This window comes from Trichoderma camerunense (genome assembly GCF_050948025.1).
Source record: "Trichoderma camerunense strain CBS 138272 chromosome Unknown V8C40scaffold_21, whole genome shotgun sequence".
Classification (NCBI taxonomy): domain Eukaryota; kingdom Fungi; phylum Ascomycota; class Sordariomycetes; order Hypocreales; family Hypocreaceae; genus Trichoderma; species Trichoderma camerunense.
In genome coordinates, this window is record NW_028145349.1 from 144,206 (window position 1) to 163,376 (window position 19,171).

The 19,171-nt window shown below is 48.1% G+C and overlaps 7 protein-coding genes across 7 annotated transcripts; 5 read left to right on the forward strand and 2 right to left on the reverse strand.

Annotated features, from left to right (window-relative positions):
• Positions 1 to 681: 681 nt before the first annotated feature.
• V8C40DRAFT_270011 (uncharacterized protein) lies at positions 682 to 2,966 on the forward strand (the record flags this gene model as incomplete). The annotated part of the gene is made up of 3 exons (XM_083220148.1): positions 682 to 811; positions 892 to 2,360; positions 2,433 to 2,966. The coding sequence occupies 3 exons, from the start codon at positions 682 to 684 to the stop codon at positions 2,964 to 2,966; spliced, it is 2,133 nt and encodes a 710-aa protein (XP_083068608.1).
• A 1,647-nt stretch (positions 2,967 to 4,613) lies between these two features.
• V8C40DRAFT_255822 (CVNH domain-containing protein) lies at positions 4,614 to 5,340 on the forward strand. The gene is made up of 3 exons (XM_083218138.1): positions 4,614 to 4,995; positions 5,058 to 5,191; positions 5,243 to 5,340. The coding sequence occupies exons 1-3, from the start codon at positions 4,640 to 4,642 to the stop codon at positions 5,326 to 5,328; spliced, it is 576 nt and encodes a 191-aa protein (XP_083068609.1). The 5' UTR covers positions 4,614 to 4,639; the 3' UTR covers positions 5,329 to 5,340.
• Positions 5,341 to 6,432: 1,092 nt separating this feature from the next.
• Positions 6,433 to 7,047, forward strand: V8C40DRAFT_283139 (uncharacterized protein; the record flags this gene model as incomplete). Its single annotated transcript, XM_083221906.1, has 1 exon — positions 6,433 to 7,047. One exon carries the CDS (start codon positions 6,433 to 6,435, stop codon positions 7,045 to 7,047), a length of 615 nt encoding a protein of 204 aa, XP_083068610.1.
• Positions 7,048 to 8,052: 1,005 nt separating this feature from the next.
• On the forward strand, positions 8,053 to 8,715 carry V8C40DRAFT_270014 (uncharacterized protein; the record flags this gene model as incomplete). Its single annotated transcript, XM_083220149.1, has 1 exon — positions 8,053 to 8,715. One exon carries the CDS (start codon positions 8,053 to 8,055, stop codon positions 8,713 to 8,715), a length of 663 nt encoding a protein of 220 aa, XP_083068611.1.
• Positions 8,716 to 13,615: 4,900 nt separating this feature from the next.
• Positions 13,616 to 15,672, reverse strand: V8C40DRAFT_277497 (ATP-binding protein; the record flags this gene model as incomplete). Its single annotated transcript, XM_083220966.1, has 6 exons — positions 13,616 to 13,725; positions 13,761 to 14,555; positions 14,590 to 14,619; positions 14,691 to 15,012; positions 15,071 to 15,465; positions 15,522 to 15,672. The coding sequence occupies 6 exons, from the start codon at positions 15,670 to 15,672 to the stop codon at positions 13,616 to 13,618; spliced, it is 1,803 nt and encodes a 600-aa protein (XP_083068612.1).
• A 305-nt stretch (positions 15,673 to 15,977) lies between these two features.
• Positions 15,978 to 18,018, reverse strand: V8C40DRAFT_255825 (Metallo-dependent phosphatase-like protein). Its single transcript, XM_083218139.1, has 4 exons — positions 17,799 to 18,018; positions 17,620 to 17,743; positions 17,447 to 17,537; positions 15,978 to 17,378 (listed from the first exon to the last, which is right to left on the reverse strand). The coding sequence occupies exons 1-4, from the start codon at positions 17,813 to 17,815 to the stop codon at positions 16,381 to 16,383; spliced, it is 1,230 nt and encodes a 409-aa protein (XP_083068613.1). The 5' UTR covers positions 17,816 to 18,018; the 3' UTR covers positions 15,978 to 16,380.
• A 266-nt stretch (positions 18,019 to 18,284) lies between these two features.
• V8C40DRAFT_112366 (uncharacterized protein) lies at positions 18,285 to 19,127 on the forward strand. The gene has a single exon (XM_083210810.1). It carries the CDS (start codon positions 18,552 to 18,554, stop codon positions 18,903 to 18,905), a length of 354 nt encoding a protein of 117 aa, XP_083068614.1. The 5' UTR covers positions 18,285 to 18,551; the 3' UTR covers positions 18,906 to 19,127.
• Positions 19,128 to 19,171: the final 44 nt, after the last annotated feature.

Genomic DNA, 19,171 nt, shown 5'->3' on the forward strand with positions numbered 1-19,171 from the left:
CCAGCTGTCGCTCGCTCGCTTCTCGCCTCTCCCCTTCTCTTTTTTTTCCCTCCTCACCACCGTCCTGCCATCGCTGACGACACATCATCGCCTTTTGAAGCGAGCGATCGTGCGGTCTGGGCCTCTGCGTCAGTTTTTGAAGAGCTGCGCTCCGGTCCGTCCATTCATTCATTCATTGATTTGATCTGATTTAATCGACGCAGTCATTCTTTTTGCATCTGCTCAGCCATCCCAATCCTATTCGCGATATTGCGCGCATTACTCGAGTGCACACAAAGTCTCGATTCGCTCCCTCTCTCTGGCTTTTTCTCGCACTGCCGTTTGCATCATCATTTTACTGCACAGCCTGGGACATTCAGAAATAACCACGGCCTGGCATTGTCTCGAAATCCAGCTGCCCCGTTGGTCCCTTGTTCCCCCCAGCAAAAAAAGCAAAGACATTTGTCTCTCCCCGCCGTGGAAGAAAACGCTCCTTGACTCAATAAGTCACCACATTCTTTCTCCCTCCATTACTGGCCGTCCCCCGTTCCAGACGACCACTTCCCCAGCCTCTTGCGACTGCGGAATCGAATTGCCAATATATTCAGAGCTCAAGGCGAAGATCATCGTCTTGCTTTTGCTCTGTGACGCCAAATATTTTTCTTTCCTTTCCTTGATACCCCGGAAACGACTTTGGACAAGATGCCCATCTCACACAGGCACCTCCACCGTCATCGAGATCTTCTCGATGACATTGACGACATCATCAATGGCGTGAACCCCCACGACAAGCACGACAAGGAGAGTTCCAACAACAATAATGCCGAGAAAGGTACCTATTAACTGCTTATTAGCCTGGATGGCCTTGGAGTCTTCCATTTCTGCTGCCTTGACATGCTGACTCCCTCCTAGGTCAACAGACTGTGGTTCAAGTTGTCTACAAGACCATGTCAGCTACCTTTTCCGGCCCTATTGGCGGATACGTGACTGTGCACAGCTCTCCTCCTCCCCCGAAGGAGACGCCGAAGCCTGAGCCCAGCCCAAGCAAGCAACCCGAGTCCAAGGAGACGCCGACGCCAAAGGAAACTCCCAAGGAGACCCCGAAGCCATCGCCAACCCCCAAGGAGACGCCCAAGGAAACACCAAGCCAGCAGCAGCAGAAGCCGCCATCCCAGACACCCAAGGAGAGCTCTTCTACTCCCACTGCAATTCGCGCTCCTGCTCAAACCCATTCCGAGTCCGATGATTCTATTGTCAAGGCTACTGGCTCTCCCACGCACTCTTCCTCGCCGACGCAACTGGCTGTTGATGGCAACCGAGCTCACTCTGCAGCCTCTTCTATCAGCCCGGCTTCAGCAACAACGACCCCTAGCAGCGTTAGCGGAGGTAGCTCTGGAACCAGCGCTGGTGCCAAGGCAGGAATTGCCATCGGAGTGCTCGGCGGTATTGCTCTTGTAGGACTGCTCATCTTCTTCCTCATCCGCCGTCGCAAGCAGCAATCTCAGCTTGAGCAACTTTCGGACGACGATGAAAAGGCTGCACCTCCACCTCCCGTCCAGCAGCGAGCAGTCGTGGCACCAGTTGTAGCACCGGTCGTGAAGCCAGTGATGACACCTGCTGCAGCACCTGTCGCGGCACCCGTTGTTGCGGCTGCTGCTGCTGCGCCTGTTGCACGAGCAGTCTCGCCAATGTCGTTTGAAATCTCTCCCGCGCCGTCTCCGGAACCCATGGAGGATCCGTTTGTTCGCACGAACCCGAATGCGCCGCGCATCAGCCTTCGACCCGTCACCCAGTTCCTCCCCGGTTGGGATCTCGAGAAGCAGACCGCCGCTGTCGCTGCCGCTGGCGCTGTTGGTGTCGCTGTTACTGGTGATGGTGCGGATCGACCTAGTACGAGCCAGAGCAGCCACCCTGCCAACCCCTTTGGCCAGCAAGCCGAGCGTGTTCCCTCTCCTATCAGCGATGCGCCAACCCCCCAGACTCCGACTTACAAGCCCTACACGCCTTCCGTCATGTCCATGGCCGAGAACGCGCCAGAGCCAGAACTGTCCAAGGCTGACGAGACTGTTGCCGTGGCCGCTGCTGTTGCCGCTACTGGAGTTGTCGTTGCTGCTGGAACCACCAAGCTGGCTCGCAAGGCTTCCATGAAGAACAAGAACAATGTTGACCTGACCGTGAACACCATGGAAGCTGTTCCCCCAAGCCCCACCGGTAGCGTCTCATCAGCCACTCTTGGATCTGCAGCAATCGCAGCAGCTGGCGGACCTGCAAACTCAACTGTTCATCGCGTGCAGCTCGATTTCAAGCCCTCTCTCGAGGACGAATTGGAGCTGAAGGCGGGCGACTTGGTACGCCTACTGCACGAGTATGACGATGGCTGGGTGAGTACTTCGATTCCATAGCCCCCCGCTTTTTTTGCATTCCCCGGCCTTTGCTAACCTGCTTCACTTTAGGCGCTTGTCATCCGTCTGGATAGGTCCCGACAGGGTGTCGTTCCTCGCACATGTCTGTCTACACGACCTGTGAAGCCTCGACCACCTCAGGGCGCTCCTCCCGCCGGCCCTCCTAGGGGACCCGGCTCACCCTCTGGCCAGCGACCCATGACTCCTCAAGGCCGCCCAATGACACCTCAAGGGATGCGTGCTCCCAATGGCCCTCCCAACGGTGCTCCCCGTATGGGTCCAGGTCCCGGCTCGCGCCCCGCTTCTCCTGCTGGTCCGATGATGAACCCCATTGGTGCAGGCCGACCCCAGTCTCCAATGGGTCGCCCGATGAGCCCGATGAGCCCGATGAGCCCCGGACCCAAGAACCAGGGCAGCCGACCGCAAAGTCCCAGCACGGCGAGCCAACGCGGGAGCGGGAGCCCCCCTGTTTCCAGCCCATTGAACCCAAACCCACCATCACCAACCTCGTCACCAACAGAGCCGGCGCCGGGACCACAAGCAGGTCCCATCGGTAGAAAGCCTGTCCCTGGCCAGGCTTACTGATGGAACAGCCAATGCCAAGTCACTGTCTATTTTCGATAAAGCATATTGGCCTTGCGCGCAACATCTGGGTAAAAAGAGGGTGGCGCTGGGCGTTTTGAGAGGTATCTAAACACGGAATATGGCGCCATGGCGACAACTGAGGACCTAATGTTCTGCTCCTCTCTTGCTGTCTAATTGTGCTCTGTTTTAGTGTCTGTTTTCTTTTTTCTTCCAAGATTTTTTTTTTTTTTTTTCTTTTCTTCTCTATTCTATACAGCTGATCTCAGCACTTTCATTTACCCTGTGTATATATCATTCACATACGCAAAGGCAACGGCCTTGCCCTAGCCCCCGTTGTATTGGGACTGCTATGACAGGTGACCAAATTACATCAGGCCTATGATTGGATGGCGTGTGTGAACACTGTTACAAGCAGGACTTGATGAGCCTGGCCAATGGCTGGCTTGTATTTTACTTCACTTCTCTTTACCAATTTTTTCACCTTACACTTTGATCCTACGGGATGTGACGAAGCTGCGGAGTTGGGCAGCGCTCATGTTCAAGATTATGATGGCCGGAAGAGATTGTAAGTCCCATGAAGGGGACGAGAACGTTACGGAACGATTATGTGTTAGCCAACAAGATGTTCACTAGTTACTGATATGAAGAGACATGTTTTAAGATTGCGTTGTAGTTCCCCTGCATATTATGTGAGCAAGTTGTTATACTACTATACGTTGTAGTTGGTATGGAGTGTTGTGTTGGTTCGGATGAAATGTTCTCCCCAACACGCAGCCTTGTGCTGTAAAGAAGCTACATATGTGACTAAGATGCCGCCCTACTGAGGCTGAAACGACAACAGTAGCAGTCGATGCATTCATTCGAGCTCTGGAGCCTACCAACTACCAACAATGAATGATATAGCCCTCTTTCAATAATAGACACAGGTTGTTGGTACATTGCTGTATTATTATTCGGCTATCTTGAGCCGAGTTAGAAGCGGAAGTCTGCGGTGCTCTGAGGAAGTCGCATCCAGCACGAGCAGATCACGTTACCAATTCCTTCCTCGACTCGCTTCTTCAAACATTTGCATTCAGATGGCCACTATTATTCTCCCTCCAACAATAACGACGATTGAGGCGAATATACCCCTGAATAGCAATCTGGAGGCTGGTCCTTCGATGCTCAAGCCACATGCCCCAACAAGCGAACACGATGCCGACATTGTCCTGTCAACGTTAAGAGAGGCGCCACGAGAGGGGGAAACAAGATCTAGATCCAGATCCCTCATTCCGAATATCCAGACTATCGGTTTCACCAACTTTAATTTAACGCTCAACTCAAACCAAAGAAGCCGACGCACGTCAAACGGGGAGGTCAAAGAGTAGCAGCGCACGGGGTCAGGAGAGGGCTTTCGCATGGTTGTGCGCCAACTCCGCATATTGTTTTTCTTTTTTCGCCGTTTGTCGGACAGCTGCATCTTTGTCTTGGACGTTGCTCCACTCACTCTCTGGACCTGGGGTTTTCGTTCCTCTTTTATCTACCCTGTTTCTCTCGCGTTATTTCGATTCTTTTTCTGAGGATTTTTGTTGTTTTCTTTTTATTCACCGTTTACTTGACGAACTGCCACCGGAATTTCATTTTACAAGAGATAAGCCAAACCAACAACGGAAAGTACCATATTCACTCCCATCATGCAGTCTCTCGCCATTCTCTTCCTCGCTCTGGCGGGTACCAGCATTGCAGCTCCTGCTCAAGACCAATCTGTTGGCCAACATGTCCCCGAAATTCAGGGTCAGGCCGCTCCGGTGGTGGAACTTCCCGGCTTCAATCACCTCGCTCGGAACGCTACGCAGGAGGCTGTCAAAGCACCCGCTGATGCTGCTTTTGATGGCACGTGTGAGCAGATTACACTTGGAGGACATGGAAAGGTCGGTATGACGACTCTTGATGGCCTTTGCAGGAACAGTGCTGGCGATTGGTGGAAGACGAGCTTGAACTTGAATGAGTGTATCGGAAACGTTGGGGGCAAGCTGGTATACCAAGTAGGGTAAGTTGAAGATGAATTGTCTTCTTTTCAGGTTGGTTAGGCTGACGTTGGGATTCTTATAGTGGTGGATTTGATGCTACTTGCAGGCCTTGCACGATTGACAACATTCACGGTGGGGACAACATGAACCTCAAGTGTAACTGTCTGGATGACAAGAAAATGCCAAAGTTCACTGCCTTGGAGATTGGATCTCGTGGTGAGTCAACTTCCTTTCTACTTACCAAGGAGCGATGCTAACGAGACACAGTTGGAAACCCCTTGGCCGTCAAGCTCGTGGACGGACGCTTCGTCTGCGGTGAGAATGCCGGTAGCTTCGGCCCAGCCTTTGTCTAGTAGACCAATGGGTTTCTTTCTTTGAGAGAAAGCATGTGATTGAAGCTGGAGGAGCTGAGACATGGATAAGCTATGTGTTTAGTTAAATGCATGAAGATGGATGGATGGTATTGGGAACATCTGAAGTCAGCTTAGGAGATGCTAGCGAATACATATCAAGAGTGTGAAATGAATGGCGTTTGATGTCAATGGTGCTTGAAAATTGGCTTGGTGTATAGATGTCATTTATTTTCTGATGCTATTGTCCGCATTCACGGGAACGCCTATTCAGCACCTCAATTCTGCTATCCAGCATCCCACGTCGCGAATTTAGCAGTGTTGATAGTACCAAATCCTCGACGAGTGTATTTACGGTAGTATCTACCCATAAAACATATTTATGGCAGCAGATTTTGGATGAATATAACTATAGCAGTAGATAATGGAAAAATATACTCCCCAGCTATGCGACTTTCTTTCACATCCGGTTTCGATGCTCCAACTTCACGCCTGTCACTAGAGTGGTGGATGGCTAACTTGGGTGGTGAGTAGCGATTCACGCAGTTAATTGCCTCCATAGCGTATCCCTCTAGTCAGGCAGATACTCTAAAAGCTGAGATGATGTTATCACGTCGTACACTATGATTTGAAGAAGAAGTTCGAGTGTCACCCTCATCTCAAACGACGAGGACTTGATCCCAGCTTCTCACAATGAGATGCCACGAAGTTGGCCCCTTTGTAAATCTTCGAGGGAGAATGCCATTTAGTTCGAATTGGATTCATGGGAGAATCTAGCAACACACGTACCTACTAAGGTACCTATGTATCAAATGGTTGTCAGCTGCCCGTATAGTACACTTAGCTCACGACCGTAAATCATCGCCAGTTGCCAAACACTGAGGCCTAACCCTGACAGCTGCCACACATTAAATTTTTCTTCTATTTATTCCAAGTCACTATTCATTTTCTCTTCCTCTTTTTCTTCTTCTTCCATCCTCTTTTCCTCTTCATCACTATCAACCTCTCGTCCACACCAAGATTTTTCGGTGTCTGCTTACCTACCTACCTTCATACTTCCCATCAAAGTTCAAGGACTACTAAGTTCAAGGACTACTATCTTTCACGATGCAGGAATCGATGGAGGAATTCTGGGATGAGATGATGCCAGGAAGATACCCCCCACCACTGGATATCATATTCACGGAAGAAAAGAAACTCGAGAGAGAGGAAGTCATGGCCGAGATGCAGCCACTTCTTCAACGCCTTCGCGACAACTGGACTCAAGAATTGAATGCCGATCTCCAAGCAGCCTTGACACCTGGCAAGCTTCAAGTGATGGATCCAGAAGCGAAGGCACTGCTCTCGAAATGGATTGACCAACGCTTTGACCCAAAATACGGTCGGTGGCTGAAAGATGCAGAGGCAGACTTGACCTCCGTTATATCCAAGGAGAAGTTCATGCTTTACGGAGGGGAATACTGGTCGTCTACACTGGTCATGAGCAAGCACATGCACGATTTGGAGCGAGGCGTGGAGATTTTACCGCTCTCACCTGAGCAGAAAGATTTTCTCCAAAAGGGATTTGATATGCTCAATGAGTTCATCAAATGTGTGGAATGGCACAACAAGCGAGGAATACCACTTCCAGTACTGGATCCCGAAACCTTTGAGATTCTCAAGCGCTCCAAGGACATTAAATGCAATCTGCCCCCTTTCCTTCGTGACCAAGCGAAGGAATGATTTTGCTGCTTCAGTATCTCGTACTGAACAGTCAGCTATCTAGGCTTGATGGAACGAGAGGAATTCGGCGGTGGGCTGGTGGTTTTGGCACGGATCATGGATATGGCGATTTCTATTGAGTTACTTGGCGTTGATCATTTATCTCGCGCTGCCCAAGGGTTTATAACGGGACAATGGGAGGAGGAGTAACATATTCTGGTTGACGCGCGGCTCAATGATTGGGATAGGGACGAGTCTTTTGGGGAGTGTATTGGGTAAAGCCAGCGTCATGGGTTTCTGGGGTCTCGATATCTTCGCAAAGATCAGGAAAGATCCCATCTCAACTTCATTAGTCTTCAATTAAAAGCACTCTCTCCTCGGACACCTGTATTCATGCCTCTCCTTGTGCCCTGGATGCGTCTACTCGAGTATCCAACTGACTTGGTTCGGTGACAGAGGCAGGCACCCAGCTCAGCATGGAGTGCGTGCCAAACATGACAATGCTGTATTTCCATGCATGATCATTTGCTGATATCCCATTCATGCCTTGTTTGTCAGTATCTGCTAATGTCATTGTATTGCTCTGGTACACCTTTGTTATCAATAGGCAGCCAAATTGAGGCGCTGGCCAGTCACTCCGACTGCCAGCTAGGAGGCGGTCAAGAGGGCAGAAACCCCCGTTAAATTTACTTGGAGGTGACTACTGGCTAACAACTCTTCTTCCTTCATTCACCCGAGCCTCTCATTTCTCAAACATGAGAACCTATTTTGCGATCTATTTACGCACTCTCTGATTTCTCAGAGCTCTCACCTTCTCCAGGTATTCCGCATACAAGATTTCCACCTCCCCAATAAGAGACGTTCAAGACACACAACAAAGAATTACACGTCAACAGAGGCCCGACCCAAAGGAACCTACACATTGCCTCCAGCACTCACTAAAGACGCACTTTCGAGATCCTCTGAGGAACAGCTTCCTACTCTTCTACCCGGCCAATCGAACCACCACCACCTCTAACCGAAGCCATGAGTAACTGTCAACAAAATGAATCCTTCCTCATGGAAGTAACACACGTATTTACCCGCGAAGAAGCAGAAGCCTCACTCGAGCACATCCTTGACCACTTCAGAAACGATAATCACAATTTCGTAACGGAGGAGATGGCCAAAGTTATCGAGCTGAAACACACAAAGGTTCTCAGCAAGGGTTACAAGTCCTATCTTCGCATGTGGGCCAATTCAGTCGGGGATTCACGGGTCCTAGAACTCCTTGAAATCTCGACGGATGACTTGGACACCTATAGCTGGACGGAGATGGTCGAGAGACCTATATTAGAGCTATTGTCAATTAAATCAGAGCACACTGTCTGCAAAGATGCGAAGAGCTCGCTTGTCGAGAAGGACGACTTGCAACTCATGGAGTGCAAGTTCAAGTTGCTCCAGCTACATGCTATGATTGAAGACCAGAAGCAGAGGGCATCCGATTCGCAGTTACACATGCAGATTCGGCTTGCTGAACTAAGTGAGGAGGTATCCGTCGTCAAAAGGGATCTGGAAAGTGTCAAACAACAGAATGCCGAGATTATTCAACTTTCGAAGAGAGCTCCTGTGGAAGAGGAATCTGAAGACGCAGTGTTTACCAGGCTACGGAAGGACAGAGAGTCCCAACCCTATCATTTCCGGAAATGATGCAGAAATCGGAACAGAGGGTATGGCTGCTACATGAGGGACATGTATATACTCATGCCACCGACGTCTATCTCGATAGAGTTTTACATTTTTACAGTACCCATATTCCTTCTTGTCAAATCACTACTGGGGGGTAGATGCTCAGAAACCCTTAGTTGTAATCACTGGGAATTTGCGAAATTGGAATTTTTTTTTTTTCCATCAAGCTGATGATACGAACTTTTAGATCATGATGCCATTTGGCGCATCAGTAGCTGGGCTATGTTGTCATCGAGTGTTAAAGCTCAAAAGATGCCTCTGGGAAAGAAAATGCGGTCATCATAGATCTCATATATATGTGTTGAGATTGGAACCTCGAGATCACTTCATCGTCACACACTCTCTAAAATAATATGCCCATATCTCACTGTCGCCTCGTTGTTCCAAACTTCAATCAGTGCCTGGCCCTGCCCTAATCGTGGCCCTTCGTAGTAAGCAAACTCATACGCCGTCGAATACAAGAGGTTAGAAGGGACAGTGTTGAGGTTCGCGTTTTCCGTCGGCTCTCAAGACAGCTCCACGTTGTTCCCATAATCATCACGGGTGGTGGCAACTGCATCATCTTGCCCATCCCATTGTTGGCATATGTCCTTGGCCAAGGTATAAACCTTGCCCTCAGAAAGGCCGAAAGACCGGCCACCCGTGATGCCCTCATTCAGCAGCCTGAGGGTGACTTGGCCCTGGGTATATCGTCTTCCGGCTGGGCTCTGGACTGCATCTCGCCAGGTCAATGGTGGAGCAATTTTTGTGATTACTCCTGTCTCTAGATCGAGGAGGTAGTAATTCCTAGGGGGATCTCCTCGCTTCCAGGCTGCTGTCCGATTCCCAGCAGCAGTGTCGTTTCCCGCAGCGCCCGTCAAATCCAGGGCAATCGGCGGTAGTTCTTCTCTCTTCTTACTGAGTCCTAATATCTCGAAGCTTTTGAACAAGCCTTTTGTCGTCCAACAATCTCCAGGGTTGAGCAGCACATGGGGTATGAAGGACGGAGTTCCTTGCCAGTTCGGCTGATTGTATGTATAAGTCCAGCGTTCGCAGCGCCGGTCAAGTCGTTGATAACTAAGAAGGACGTCAAATTCATGAGTGCAGTGGCGTGTGTCACAGACTTGCTGAAACTAAACTCCTCGACACGACAGATGAATGGCAATGTGGACTCGGATGCCCTTTAAAAAGCATCAACCCTTGGCCGCATGATGCCACCGCGCTTGCTATCAGCTGCGATAATGCAAGGCTGGACGACGACATCTTGCTCCAGTTGTGCAATTTGAAGTTGGTGGTGCTGTGAGGATATTGGGAGAGGATGCAGCTCGGGATATTGAGTAGACAAGACGGATACTAAATAAGAGAGAGGAGACTATATTAATAGAAATTCAGGCCAGTGCTTGCTCTAATGTTTACAGGAGGGTCGATGACGCTTATCTATAGACGATCAAGTTCAAGGCCTTTCTTACTTGGATTGGATCACCATGCCGACTTGAATACATAGGTAATTACATATTCTGGCTTGGATGAAGTAACGCTGTCGAATATCCTTATAATGCTAAACAAGAGAGAGAAAATTAATGAAAGAGCACATAATAGAATGCATACTTAAAAGGGTTCTGTTTTACACAGCATTGCCCAAGGATTAGAAGTGGTGGCTTTTACGTGATTGCCTCCGTCCTAGCCGCGTTTCGCGGAGATGGGGTGGACTCAAATTCCCATTGTATGGATCCGCTGCCCAAGTTAGTCGGCTTCTATATCGCAAACATTAGCAAGAAAATAGAATCCAGAGAAATGTTTCAAGCGTATAGATTAAGCTTAAGATTAACGCATCCCATCGCTTGGCTTGCTTTTCATATATATGTTCGGTTCTCGCGGGGGTGGGGGACCGTTCATCGCACTATGTCTGGACTCTCTGCTCTGAAGATTCTGCTGATACACTTTGTATTCCTCCAGTTTGTAGTCTTAGCACTACCGATATAGTTTAATTGTGAGACTTGGGATGCTGGCCAGGACTTCCCTTTAATTATTTAAGGAAAAACTGCTATATTATCATCCGTCCAGTACCATTGTAATAATACGGCCCCCAGACCCCAAAATAAGCTGAGATTGGGATATAGCAACATGAGACGGGCGATATTCTGGAGGTATCCATAATATTCTCTTCGAATCTTTCATCAGCCAGACTCTATCCCGAGATATCCAATACTTCTTTAAAATTGACTCTCTGGCTTTTTCAATAGGCATATGCTCATGTATAATAACATCGGCGTTGACAAAGGCTAGAGGAAAATCGGACAATATATAGTCGGCATATATGCCCAAATAGAGACAGAGACCTAGAATTTTTGCTCCTGTCGACGTATCAAAAATCTCGATATCCTTGTCTGGCGCAATGGTAATTAACTGCGTCCCCTGCGCTGAAAATATTACGGATTCGCCATCGAGATTTGCGTGGATGATAGACACAGGTATTAGATGATCCGTCGAAAAATCCTCAATATGAATGCTCCCATAGTTGATGAATGCCACTTTCGAGCTGTCCGAAGACATGATGATTTTCTTTACGTGCGCTTCATATTTCTTCAACATTCTCATAGAATTGCTGGCAATAGAATCCATAATATACACCTCAGACCACTCGGAACTATCAGGGGGGCCGGTGGAATAGCTAGCTGTGTAAATCATCCGATTGTCTTTGGAGAAAGCAAATTGCATATTCTCGCGATTAAAAGATTGATTAGAAAACTTGCTTGGTGCTTGTATACTCCGCAATGTCTGTATCTGACGACGCTGAGTCAAATCCCATATCTCTATCTGTCGATCAAACAGGATTGCTGCAAAGGGCGCGAAACTTGAGAATTCAGTGCGGAGCACAAGGTCATCAGGTTTGCTGATATCTAATAATTTGCAGCTCATATCTTTCAAGTCTAATGTGCCAATAGCGACTTTTGTTGAAAAATGGAGTGTTTGGCTCTTCGAGTCCAGAGACGTATGCGTAATGGTACTGGTAACACGAGTTCCAGAATTTGTCGAAGGTGCTGTCTGTAAGTCCCATATTTTGAATAGGTTGGTTGAGTAGGATGCAAGCAGTGTTTCGTCTAAAGAGAAAGCCATGTTAAAGACACTATCTGTGTGGCCGGTAAGAAAGTGTCGTAAAATTTGATTTTTGATATCCCAGATGGCAATTGCCGCCTTATAACTGCCTGAAACTGCAAGCAACGCATTACTATTAGATAAGACAAATGCTGTAATCCATTCAACTTGTCCGTAAAAGAGTTTTCCAGTTTCCCCTGTCTCGATATTTAGGAATTGAATATCGCCTCTGTCGTATCCAACGATTAGAAACTGTCCATCATGGTCGAAGATAACCTTAGCGATACTATGCGTTAAACTTTTGAACTCTCGATAAATAATAGGAGCGTGGAGATCCCAAACAATAATTTCGAATGAGTCGAAAAATGCAGCCCATTTGCCATCTTGAGAAATAGCCTTCGGATATGTGAAATGAGAAAATGCACCGAGTTGAGCCATAGTGGATTCGCCAGATAGTAAGTTGAGGACTGTGTAATCTCCGTCTGACGATAATATGGATAGAGCATCTCCCGTAAGCGATAAAGATATGGATCCAAATCCAAACCCCTGATGAACCAAGAATGTACTCATACACTGTTGATTTCCAACGTCCCAGAGCTGTACATCTCCGTTTCTTATAATTATGAGTCTGCCATTTGGGCACACAAGGAATTCTTTTACCTCTCTATCCACGATATTGAGTTCATAGAGGCAAGAGGTCGTCTTCAGGTCCCAGATTTTGATACAGCCGTTGCTGCGGTTGCCCGTCATCAATCTCCCGTTAGGCAAAAAGAAAAGACTTGACAAGGCTTTTTCATATCCCTTAGATTCTATGGTCTGGACACAAGCCGACCAGTCGGAATCAACCTGGGGCATCTGTTTGATAAAAGTTGGACAATTTGACTCAAAAGTCTTCCGAACAATGCTATTGGTTGGTGAAAACACGAGCGCTGAACTATAGATTTGCAGTGGTGCTTCCTGAATTACTGGTCTAAAAGAGAGAATGAACCTGTTGGCGTCCTGGAGCAGCTTCGATATTTCCAAACAATGGTATCTCTGAGCAGCAGGGGTTAATGCACCGTTCGGAAAATTGGATATTATGAAGAAACATACATCAGCAAGTGTCTTCAAAGTAAGTATGAGTTCAACTCTTTCGTTGATTCTTCCAAGCCAGGTCAATGCTTCAATCCAATTTAGCATCTTGGTTTCAAGTAATTTATGCTCTGGTCCCCCATCTTGGAGAACTTTCTTTCCCTCTTGCACATGATAAACCCAATAGATGCATGCGTAAGCTATAGCTTGGGGTAAATGTTTCTCAATTGTGTCTTGTTTGACGTCCTCTCTGATCACGCCTGGGTCCCCAAGATTGCAGATATCGTTATGCAAAACCGTCGATAGCAATTGTATACATCGCTCTGCCAACCAAGCATGAATAGTTGCTTCTTCAATTCGTAAGCCGTGGCAGGACATGCCGGTCTCGCCAATAAACGAATTCTCATCCAATAAAAAATCCCTGTATGAAAGATGAAATAATGTGATCGGCGTATCCGCAGATTGGACATCCAACACAGAAGAAAGGGGGTTTAATTTGCTATATATTTCAATTTTTTGAAATCCAATTAAGTCGGAGAGAGCAGAAACAGATAGTGGGCTAGCAAGAAGAATAACTGACCCAATAATCTTCTGAAACTCGGCGGTAAATTTATCTCTGGCGTGAACCGGAATTTTGTCCATAATTTGAGCCAAAATGGAACGGTACAAGTCTTCCACATGGCCTTCTCCCCTTGTGCTGAACTCCAGTATGTGTTCAATCTTTTGATCTGGTGTCTCTGGCCACTGGTCGTTTCTGAGCATTCGAGATATTGTTGCAGCAGAGATAAACAGAGGACTCGCCATCCGTACTAGCCGATCGAGTATCTCTTTTCCAGGCCAGTCCAATGTAAGTCGTTGACCTTGCTCCATCTTTTCTTCATTGTGGTTATACAGTTGTATATATTCTTGTATATCGTTTTCTAAGAATATCCTAATGTCGCTCTGGATTATACTTTCTTCCACCCGATGCAGTATCATATTCTGACGGATACTGTCTGTAATGTTGAATTGTTGGTTTATATGGTATTCTGGTCTGCTGGTAAGAAAAATCTTGATCTTGACAGGAGAATCCATATTGTGCGCCGTTAGTAGTTTGATCAGAAGCTTTGCATCATTTGGTGGATCACATTCGTCGAGTGCGTCAACAACGACCACAACCGTCGTCCGCTCCGGGGTTGACTTCATATGAACCTCCCTGAGAAGACGAGCCCATAATGCTCGAAACTGAGTCTCGAGCGTTTTACTTCCGATCTCGGGTTCTTCCTGAAGTATGCCATGGAGGACCTGCGTCAGAATAGGTTGTTTGCGGATCATCTGGCTCGCAATTGTTGCAAAAAAACGCCGAGCCGTTCCGCGGTCGCCCTCGCCTCGTTTGAAGAAAAAACTTGCGCCTAAACTTTTCCCGTCAAAATTTTTGGCTATTGTCTGCGCTATAGTTGATTTGCCTGTTCCGGCCAACCCTTGTAACCAGAAAATGGAAGGGCTATATGAATCGGTTGCCCATTTGTATATGGTGTCCAGTATTTCAAGCCGCGTACCAGGATGACATTCATCTCTAGATTCTTCGGAAAAGTCATCATAAGCTGCTCCTTGGGCAACTTGAAGCTTACTTAGAATGAATTCCCTTTGTATGCTCTCGAGCAGTATTCTATGCACTATTAGAACCTCAAACTTGGATAGGAGAAGAACCAATCCTTACAAGTGGTAATTTGACGAGTGCTGTAAGCTATCAATGAGCTCAAAAAGCTTTTGAAAAGATTTGTTCTGATTGAAGGAAAAAAATCTCTCACAGTCGTCCGCGCGTTTAGTAAGTTGGGAGCCACTCTCGTCGAGGTTCTTCACTTTCTTCTCCACCTCGTTGAGTAAGTATGGAGCCATTATTGCCATGGATTTGTTTCTATGAGAATACAAAAAACCAAGGAACAACAAAGAATTCGCGTATGAGTCGACAAGTGATTCCTCGAGAGCCTCTAGAGCGTCCTTGATATCACCTGTGACAGAGCTGGAGGTCAAGTATAACCTTTGATACATGTTGCATTGCATGAGCAGTGAAGTAACAGAGGCTAGACCACCCAATATTTCTATATTTAGCTGATGACTCGACGTAATACCCTATGAAAGATATTTCTCAGTCAACCCTTGTTGAGTTCAAGCGTCTGGTATGACTTACCACAAGGACTGCTCGAACAGCAGCCCATGGGAGGGCTGCATGTACTGGATCATAGCTGACTGCAACATCACCTACTGAAATGAACTGATTCAGGATGGAAATGGTCTTTTCAATATATGCGGATGCCGAATTTTGACCATGTTTATCTTTGAATTGATGCTCCATCGCCTCTTTGATGCTTGACACCAAGTCGGTCGTCATCGGCCTAGCATTAGAGGACCCATCCTGGAGAACATGTCTCTCGATTTCGTCAACCAGAGATACGGCATCTCTATCCTTTGATATCTTTACTTCTAGTAGTACTCGGTCCCACAGGGCTTTGGCAATTCTTTCTTCGTGTCCCGCTGTCTGTTTTTGTTCGGGTGCAATCTGTGCGTCTAATGATGGAGACGGTCCTGTTGGTCGCAGTATTAGTTTCATATGACACTTGATCCTAGAATGACAGACTTACCATATGACAAAGCGACTGATAACAAGGCGTTGCCTGCCCTGACAAGTTCTTTGTGTACTGGGTTCTCCTTTGAAGGTCTTGGGATATGTGCCTCGGTAGTCTTCTGGGGTTTACCCTTTTTGCTTTTAACAGGGAGCTTCCAGCCCTTCATTGCGAATATTATTGATACTGAAGTGACAATACTTCTTCTGAACTAGAAAACATAGAAATGGAAATGACGCTGTAGGATTGAATTTTTGGCATTGTAAAAGAGAAGGATCTGGGATAAGGCAGCAATGGCGGATTTGCGCCAATAGTACCTAATAGCCCAGCAGCTGAGTCTACAGGTGATAAAACCACGTGCCTCTGTTGTAATTGGTTAACATAGCATGCGTTCATGCAATGGGAGGCGAGAAGCAATCAATGTCGTGTATAGAGCTAGCGGGGGTTCACAAGGCTCTGATGCAACCTCAGATTGGTCAATACCCTAGAAGGCAGTATCATTACATATTAAACAGGTGGGTGTACAAAGCTTCGTATTTGCAAACATAAACCGTTGTCACACACATACGGATGATCAAAGAGTTTCGACGCTGTATGCGTTATATACAAATGCGACAAGCCTAAAGAAATACGACAAGCGACGAGGACATACGAGCGAAAATCTGTTGAAAAGAGCACCATCCTTGTGAATGTATTTGTATTTATGATCCTCCGTACGCCGATATGTTCGCCCCCCAAAAAATACAAGTTTAACCTTTGCGGCTCCTGGATTGATCAGTAACCAAGAAACAAATCGGTGAATGTGAGCAAAGGAGAAGAAAGCCCTCTAAGTGCTGGAAAGACAGACAAATTAAACAAACCAAGCTAAAGAGCCCCATCACAAGAAATAATCTGCAACTGGCTTCTTGGCGGGCATCCCCCGAGAGTCCTGCGGCGCGGCTTGAAATACGCGATACCGCCGAGCAGGTCCATTCTTGGGACCGCCTCTCGGCTCGACTATGCCACCAGAACTACGGCCCACGTCTCCATTCGTCCTCTGGAAGATGCCCGTGCCTGATTCATCCTCGGTAAGCTCCAGCACGGCGGCGACATTGCCGCATCGGTAGCAGTAATTAGGAGCCGACCAGACTGTGACAATGGAAGCGTCAAACATCTCCTTGAACCCCTCCATGACAAGCTGATGCGCACGGGCAATAAGACTTAGATCGTTTCGGTGGTTGAAGACTTTGACAATATCGGCCCCGAAGAGGAAACCTGCTCCTCGGGGGGAGAGACCCCAACCATCGATTTCGTCCGGATCAGACCACAAAAGGTCGCACATGGCTCCTTCGTGAGGCACCTCTTGTTTGCGATCAATGAGTCGAATCTTATCTACTGTGTCAACAAGAGGACTCAATCCACCATGCACGCAAAGGATAGCCCCCGTAGGGTTTCCCACACTGCCGCTGCTGGATCCAGATGCTCCTGTGCCGGGTGGGCCAGTCTTGTCCACTGTGGCTTTACTCGAGTTGTCGAGTTTCTCTTGAGAAGATTGATTTGCGGGCTGTCGAGGAAACCGGCTGATTATAGAACCAGCCTGATCGCATACTTCAATCTCGGTATCATCGTCTTCTGGCGAGCCGGGGGAGAGAGTGCTGGAGGCACCCAAAACGATGGCGCCGAGGGCGAGGTAATCGAATACGTCGCAGCAATAGCGCCATACGTTTGCGCTGCCGTACTTTCGAAGACACTCATCGTAAAAACCATACACTGTCGTAATCTGCCGTGACTCGTGGTTGCCGCGAATCAGTGTCATGCGGTCTGGGTATCGAACTTTGAGGCAGAGGAGGAGGAGGAATGATTCGAGGGAGTAAAAGCCACGGTCGACAAAGTCACCTAGCAGATTCATAAAATGTTAGGGGGAGATGATGGCGATTGATCAGGATTTATAAGGAGAGCCGTACCCATGAAGAGATAGTTGGTGTCGGGAACATCGCCGCCGACGCGGAAGAGCTCCATTAGGTCGTGAAACTGGCCGTGGATATCACCACATATCTAATCGGTGGCAACGAAGCATTGATTAGTACCAATCCTCCTCATTGCAATCTCGATCTCCTCGAGAGAGGGAGAGACGTACTGTTACCGGCGCCGTCACGGTGACGACGTTGCCCTCCTCGATAAGAAGCTCTCTAGCACGATGGCAGAGCTCCCGCACTTGATCTTCCGGAATGGGGCGGCATGAGCGCAGCTGCGCGATCGCTCTACAACGTATATTAGCAGTGCAAACGATATTTTGGGCAAGGGCCAGCAACGGACTTGTCGAGATCGCTCATGATGGGCGGCGGCAGAGAGAGAGTGACTGACGCCACACGAGATTTGCGCCGGTCAAACTGATGCGATAGTCGGATAGAGATGATGGATGGCTATAACATGTCGCGGTAAAGAGGTGATTGCAAAGCGGAAACGCCGTTTGGCGTGGGAAGCGGCAGAGTCACGCGAGGCGCAGCTGAAAGACTGAAGTCAAAGATTCAAAATGGATCACCACTTTAGTCTATCGCGTTCAAGATGCGGCTGCGTTTCGGGCGGAAGTATTAGAGTGGCATGCCGCTAACCCGCTTCATCTCTAGCACTGATTGATCGCTATCCCAAAACTCCAGCGGCTGTTTTTTTAGCGCTCCAGCAAGGACCTGCAGCAGCCCGGGATTCTGGGACCAGTGGAATTACATTGCTCCGGTACTCCGGGAAGCTCTCACCTCCCACTAACAGCGCAGCCAATGAGGGCACGCTTAATCGAATGTCTGTGTCGGTCATACCAGGCGCCTTTTTTCTGCTGAGCTTGTCGAGATCCAGCTGTAGTTGGGACTGCCAACCTCCAATTGGATGCGCATCGTGGTTTGAGGGAACATGCGACAATTACCTTGTGAGTCCTCAATGCTTACATACACATGCGTTTATTCTCTACATGTCACCGGTGTTGGAATGGCATAGGTAACTAACAGCTGGTGTCAAATCTACAGCCTCAAACATCACAGTCAATCAATCCCGCTGACAGCCGAGGGATTGCCCACCATGCCGCCGCATCTGCACCCACGGTCACGAATGACCTCGTCACTCTTCGCTACGACGGTTCTTGCCAGCTTCTTCGTTGTTGCTCTACCGCACTTATTGCCGTGCCCGGTCCCGCGGACAAAGTACGCTGATGGAGAGATTATCGTCGACGAGAATGGCAGACGGAAGAGGTGGAAGAGGAGGGACGTCGATACAAAGGACGGACTTGTGCAGTTCAATCAGACAACAGACGACGAGATTGAGCGTGCAGCCGAGCGAATGACGAGAGAGTGTCCCGTACCGAAACCTGGAGGGATGTTGGGAGAGTGGCTTGGATTCCACGGCACTGATGACAAGACGAGGGCAAACAGATGACGATTGATACCACCAAATGAATAAAACAAGGAAGGAAAAAAGTTCAAATATGCGAAATCTCGGCAGAATACTGTTCCGTGAATGTGTGCTGGATGCGGAGATCAACAGCTCCTCTCTTTATTCCGATTAGGCCGGCCCCTCAAGGCTGACATCCGCGAGAGAGGACGAGTCGACATATCGAGAGGATTGGTTGTTGCACTACCCGTTCCACAAGTGATCTGAAAATGATTGTGCAATCTACTGAGCAGAGTCATTTGAGCTGCAGA